Genomic DNA, 7,199 nt, shown 5'->3' with positions numbered 1-7,199 from the left:
AAAATGCTGTAACTTGAAAAAGGGAATTATTAATTCATGTTAAAAGACTGATGTATTTGGTATTTTATTAGGATCCCCATTAGCTGTTGCAAAAGCAGCAGCTACTCTTCCTGGGGTCCACACAAAACATGAAACATAATACAGAATTACATATTACTGAACATCATTAGACAAGAACAGCTCAAGAACAGAACTACTGATACGTTGCTGAGAACCATTCAAAATAACTGTATTTGACAAAAACTGGTACAACCAAATTCCCATGTGGTCTAAATTTAAAGGGCACTTAATTTAATATCATAATATAAATTCAATATGACTGCACAATGTCTACTTAAAATATTAAAGCAACGCAAAAGGGTCTCATTTCGCGGAATGACCCAGGTAGCTTACCCCTGGGATATCTTTTTGTGTCTTGTTTGTTTTGTGTCTTGTTTGTTTGAACTGGAAATGGATCCGAAATAATAATCTATGGCATAGACTTTCTCCCTCGAGGCAATGTTTATTTCTGTCAGGGTAATACTGTCATTCAGCGCGCTTCATCCTCCCCGCCTCCCTCTCGAAACTGGCCACACATAAGATGCGCTCCTTTCAAGACAGGAGTCCACAGCGTACGCAGTGCTCTTCTCTTGTTGCGCACAATCCTCGTAGAAAAAAAAGCCGTGGAGTTTTGCCAATATATATCACCGTTCAGTTAGTCAGCGGCTTGTTGTCTAGTTTCCTAGATATGTCTACTACTTGACGTGCGATACAATAAAATGTATTGATATCTAGGACATGTGATTTAAAAAAAATGCTGCAACTTGAATATAGGGAATTATTTCATGTTAATTTTCAAATACTAATAAGCTGATGAGAACCTTTCAAAAGAATGTATTGACAAAAAGGGGTACCATCTGAAGTGTAACGAATGCGTCTGTTGCAGATCAAGGTGAGTGGATTATTCTATAGCAGTTACTTGCTGATGGGAAAATATATGTTGAGTTAAGAATTCAATCAAATGTATAGCCTGTATGCTATATATTTTTTGTAGGCTACAACTATAATCTTGATATCACATCTACAGCATCCCCAACATTTCTGAATACCTTTTTGGGGTGGGAAATCAGTATCATGAAAGATTTCTTATGTCATATTTTCTAACCTTCTGTAGGTTGTAGACAAATGCAATTGAATTAGGAACGTCATAAAATGCCTATGATGTGAGACATAAATTCCTCATAATAATTTGAAAAAAAATCATATAGAATGCACTAAGATGTTGTGAATGATTTCCAAAGTAGACTTAGTCTATTTCTTGGTATATCATGCAGGATGCCAGTATATCAACTCTTATCATTACTCTTCATTCTGATTCAGTTGTCACGGGAAGCAATAGGAATTTTTGGTATGAGTTCCAAGTAACGTGTTATTATGAATTGACATGGGAATGGGAACAAGTGACAATTAAATTTGTCAGCCAAGAAGTATTCATGCAGGACTGTTTAAAATCCCAAGTTCACTCCTAAGATTCCTGCCAGTTAGAATACCAGCTAGACATCTACAGCAAAATTAATTTATTGATATTAAATGTAACCTTTATTTTAACAGGCAGGTCAGCAGATCCTAAGAATAGGTCATAAGAACAAATTCTTATTTACAGACACCAGGACATGCTGCTCATTAGGCCCATTTCCAGAGTGTATGTGGATAGGGCAACATTTTAAATGTTTCTAACAAAATAACTATAAAAAGCTTGCCTATGCATAACCAAGGTAGCAATTGAAAGACAACACGTTGGAGATTATGGCGAAATTATCAGACCAAAAAGGTGAGGTCACAACAGTTCACCGGACACAAGACTGAATCCAAACATTACACTTTGGAATTTATGTGCATTTGAACTTTACTGTACTTTTCACAGCATTTGTCAATAGCAAAATCTGAAAGTACTCTGGATACATTCAGTAACATAATAAGAATATGCAGTGCATTTTTGGAGTGCAAGATAAGAAAAAACGATTACAAGGGTTTGAGTGAGAGGTTTAACTGGTGTCTGTCTGCAAGTGGCCACACACCACTCCAAACTGTGCACAGCTCCTAGTTAATTTCAATGCACTTGACTCAAGGAAAGAGCCTTCAACTATGAGATGCTTTTTTTGAGCTCTCCTAGCTTTGCCACTGAGGAACTGAAGCAAGCACACATGTAGTTTTTTTGTTTGGAACACAGACCTGTGTCCCCCACCATCAGATGGGCATCATTTGAAAGCTTGCTCTTCACAACAAACATAGGCTCATTCTCTTCAGGCCAATCCAGGGTTAAACGCATGTCATCCTTGTAACTGTGGATTGAACATAGCTATCATAAAACGTTGATACTGTAAATGACATGAGTTCTCAAATATGGAAATGTGAACTGCACATATGGATTCATGGGTGTGGTTTGCCTGTATGAGATCATGGGTATTTATTATAATCCTCAATGTCTCATCTTTCATAACACATCGACTCCTCTCAATTTACAGCATTTCCCTCACTCAGAAAACAACAAATGTACAAAAGTAGCCCAATTAGGACGAGGGCATCTTCTTGTCGCACGCTGAAGTTTATAACGGCTGTCAGTCAAAACCCATACAGCACTGTGAAGCGGAAAACCTGAGCTCTGACGTCATGTATAGCATGTTACTGTACAGTCACTGCATTCCAATTTAGACACTTATCAATGATAGGCTACACTACGATTGCCACAAACGAGACATGATCTCGGAACAATAAGAGTGACAAATACTGGAACAGGCTACTGCCCTCGGGTTTTCACTGAGATTTGTTTTATGATTTTCCATATGTTTCCCATGCAGGCTATGCATAATTTGATAGTCCATTTACATCTACACTCAATTACCAAAGGTATGTGGACACCTGCTTGTCGAACATCTCATTCCAAAATCACGGGCATTAATATGGAGTTGATCCCCCCCCTTTGCTGCTATAAGAGCATCCACTCTTCTGTGAAGGCTTTTCACTAGATGCTGAAACATTGCTGCGGGGACTTGCTTCCATTCAGCCACAAGAGCATTAGTGAGGTCGGGCACCGATGTTGGGCGATTAGGCCTGGCTTGCAGTCTGTGTTCCAATTAATCCCAAAGGTGTTCGATGTGGTATAGGTCAGGGCTCTGTGCAGGCCAGTCAAGTTCTTCCACACCGATCTTGACAAACAATTTCTGTATGGACCTCGCTTTGTGCAGGGGGGCATTGTCATGCTGAAACAGGAAAGGGCCTTCCCCAAACTGTTGCCACAAAGTTGGAAGCACAGAATCGTCTAGAATGTCATTATATGCTGTAGCGTTAAGATTTCCCTTCACTGGAACTAAGGGGCCTAGCCCAAAGCATGAAAAACAGCCCCAGACCATTATTCCTCCTCCACCAAACTTTACAGTTGGCACTATGCATTGGGGCAGGTCGTGTTTTCCTGGCATCCACCAAAACCAGATTTGTCCGTCAGACTGCCAGATGGTGAAACGTGATTCATCACTACAGAGAACGCGTTTCCACTGCTCCAGAGTCCAATAGCGGCAAGCTTTACACTACTCCAGCCGACGATTGGCATTGCGTGCGGCTGCTCGGCCATGGAAACCCATTTCATGAAGCTCCCGACGAACAGTTACTGTGCTGGCGTTGCTTCCAGAGGAAGTTTGGAACTCGGTAGTGAGTGTTGCAACCGAGGACAGATGATTTTTACGCGCTTCAGTACTCGGCAGTCCCGTTCTGTGAGCTTGTGTCGCCTACCACTTTGCGGCTGAGCCGTTGCTGGTCCTAGATGTTTCCACTTTACAATAACAGTACTTACAGTTGACCGGGGCAGCTCTAGCAGGGCAAAAATGTTTGCAAACTGACTTGTTGGAAAGGTATTGTTTGTTGAAATTGTTTGTTGAACGTCACTGAGCTCTTCAGTAAGGCCATTCTACTGCCAATGTTTGTCTATGGAGATTGCAAGCCTGTGTGCTTGATTTTATACACCGGTCAGCAACGGGTGTGGCTGAAATAGCCGAATCCCCTAATTTGTCCACATATTTATATATATATATAGTGTATTTAAACCTATAGCGGTAGGTAAGATGACCCTTGGCTATTTGATCATCAAAGTGCAAACAGTATGATACAGGATGAGCAATCCCCTGCAGCAGTGTAGGTAATCGTATAGCTGATTTACAGCTATATCGCCTACACTCACATGACTGTGTTAAGGCCCGTACAAAGCTGGGCAATTTTTTTTTTTTACAGTTCTCATGCCCCTTCTACTTGGAACAAGCTATAAAAGGGCATGAAATTGCAGGAGCTCGTCTCTTTGAATGCATTTAAAGCTTGGGTAAAAACTATGGTTTAAAGTGAAGTGGGGGGGGATATCAATGTTTTCACCCCTAGATGCACCACACCTCCCCAAATCATCTTGCATGCTCAATGTGTAAATGTATGTTTTTAAAATGCAGTGCTTTGTGTGTTATGTGGTAAATGTATCTGACATTTTGTGTATTGCTATGTTATCCAGGTGTCTCTTGTAGAATAGATATTTAATCTTCCCTGGTAAAATAAAGGTAAAATATAAAATCTATAAATATATACAGTATTGAGACAAACTAGGTTTGTCAGGTGATCCTTATTACAATGTGCTGTAAAACAACCGAGTGAGAACACAAGTCATATTTTATTCAGTGGCTTGGGGGTGAGAGAAAATTTTTGAAAAAGGTTGTTGGAACGATTGTTATTTCTATGCTGCGAAATTCAACTAGTCTCCGGCTGCCAAATTCAACTAGTCTCTGAAGTCCGATGAGTCACTGTGATAGGCCCACCTCATGTCTTTGCCCTGCCCTGCCCTCGATGTTGCACTTTGATGATCAAACAGGTATGCCTCACACGAGACTAGCAGCTTGTACAATGGTCTTTAAACCTCCCAACAATGACATCATTCACTGCAGTCTAAAATATGAGCAGACAAGGAGCTTTAAAAATGTTTTTAAACAAATGTATGTCCTCTGTCAAAATGATCTCCCTCCTCTTGTTGCAGAATTTTTGAGGCCCGGAGAGGAACGATACCAATGGATACTGAAAGTCAAGTAAACATAACTCCAATGGAGGATTGGGCGAATTCGTCTAGACTTGCTTGTGAATTCTCAAACTGCCGCAACAACTTTCCAGACCTGGAGGACAGCACCAAGCTGGTGGGAGTGCAAGTGATCCTCATCTTGGCTTACAGCACCATCATACTGTTCGGAGTCATCGGAAACTCCCTGGTGATATACGTGGTGTACAAGTTCAAAACTCTGCACACCGTCACCAATTTTTTCATCGTGAACCTGGCTGTGGCGGATCTGCTTGTGAATACTCTATGTCTGCCCTTTACTTTGATCAATACTCTCCATGGGGAGTGGAGGTTTGGCCAGGCATTGTGCTTCATGCTGCCCTTCTCCCAAGGCATGGCCGTGCATGTCTCCACCATCACGCTCAACATTATCGCCCTGGACCGCCACCGGAGCATCGTCTACCACCTGGAGACCAAGATGTCCAAGGAAATGTGCGCCGCTGTCATCATCATGACGTGGGCCATAAGCGCAGTCCTGGCCAGCCCGCTCGCCATCTTCCGGGAGTACGGGACATTTGACCTTTCGCCCGAGCAGTCCATTCAGGTTTGCACGGAAAAGTGGCCAGGGAGCGGCATGGACGGGACCATCTATAGTATCTCCATGCTCCTGCTCCAGTACTGCCTGCCGCTGGCCATCAACTCCTTTGCCTACATCCGCATCTGGAGTAAGCTGAAGAACCATGTGAGTCCGGCAGGGAGGAACAACCGCCACCAGCGCAAGAGGAAGACCACTAAGATGCTGGTGATCGTGGTGGTGGTGTTTGCAGTGAGCTGGCTGCCTCTCCACGCCTTCCAGCTGGCCATTGACATTGACAACAGTGTCTTGGAAATGAAAGACTTCAAGCTGCTTTTCACCATGTTCCACATCGTGGCCATGTGCTCGACCTTCGTCAACCCCATCCTCTATGGGTGGATGAACAACAACTACCGGACTGCGTTTCTGTCAGTGTGTAAGTGCAGCCAACCTGTCAATTCTGGGTCGAGGAACATCATGAGCAGAAAGACACTGAGGGAAAAAGACATGAGCGATACAGATTTCAAAGCGACTAAAGTCTGAATTCATAATATCAACTCTAATGTCTGTTCTGTGCAACCTACTGTAAGGGTGAATTATGGATAAAACATTCCGCTTTTTTACATCCGTTTGTTGTCAAAAGGTTCAGTGAAGAACCAAGTGTGTTCAAAATGTGTAAATGATCAATTTCATGCAAGTGCCAAATGCATTGCTGAATTGTTCCATGTGATATTTAACTGCTGTTTAAAACTTGCTGTTTTGATATGCTTCTTACAACAAACTATTTTGGCCACATGCAAATGTTGATATTTAAATGCTGATCGTGGGACGAAAATGTTACATTGCCTTTGTGAATGCTACCATAGTAAATTATGTCGATAATTAATGATCAGGTATTCTTCTTTCCAAATGGATTCTGAGGCCTTATTTTGATAGATGTGCTTTAAATCACAAGCTGAGGTATAAAACAACACATTAGTTCAGAAGGCAGGTTGTCATTTATTGACACCTAATAGTTGTAAACTCAGCATGTAATAATATAAACTGACTAATCAATTTAATCAAGCTTTGTGTCAGTGCTGACATTTCCAAATTCAAACCAAATTTTATTTGTCACATGCGCTGAACAGGTATATAGACCTTACCATGAAATGCTTACTTACAAGCCCTTAACCAACAATGCAGTTCAAGAAATAGAGTTAAGAAACTTTTTACTTTAGTTTATTTAGTAAATATTAACACAAAAGTATATAACAATAACGAGGCTATATACAGGGGGTCCCGGTACCGAGTCAATGTGCCGGGGTACAGGTTAGTCGAGGTAGTTTGTACATGTAGGTCGGGGTAAAGTTACTATGCATAGATAATAAACAGCGAGTAGATGCAGTGTAAAAACAAAGGGAGGGGGTCAATGTAAATAGTATGGGTGGCCATTTGATTAATTGTTCAGCAGTCTTACGGCTTGGGGGTAGAAGCTGTTAAGGAGCCTTTTGGACCTGGTGAATCCAGGTGAAAGCTATGATCCCTTATTGATGTCACTTGTTAAATTCACTTCAATCAGTGTAGATG

General features: G+C 41.5%; 1 protein-coding gene across 1 annotated transcript; it reads left to right on the top strand.

Moving 5' to 3' along the window:
- Positions 1-5,072: 5,072 nt before the first annotated feature.
- Positions 5,073-6,173, top strand: LOC120034695 (neuropeptide Y receptor type 2-like). The gene has a single exon (XM_038981299.1). The coding sequence runs from the start codon at positions 5,073-5,075 to the stop codon at positions 6,171-6,173; it is 1,101 nt and encodes a 366-aa protein (XP_038837227.1).
- The last annotated feature ends 1,026 nt before the right edge of the window (positions 6,174-7,199 follow it).

This window comes from Salvelinus namaycush, chromosome 42 (assembly GCF_016432855.1).
Source record: "Salvelinus namaycush isolate Seneca chromosome 42, SaNama_1.0, whole genome shotgun sequence".
NCBI lineage: Eukaryota > Metazoa > Chordata > Actinopteri > Salmoniformes > Salmonidae > Salvelinus > Salvelinus namaycush.
The sequence above is the reverse complement of the archived record's forward strand: the minus strand, read 5'-3'. Positions and strand labels throughout refer to the sequence as shown.

What these genes read in the sequence shown, in the direction of transcription:
- LOC120034695 (XM_038981299.1), top strand. Translation starts at nt 5,073, where the DNA reads ATGGATACTGAAAGTCAAGTAAACATAACTCCAATGGAGGATTGGGCG.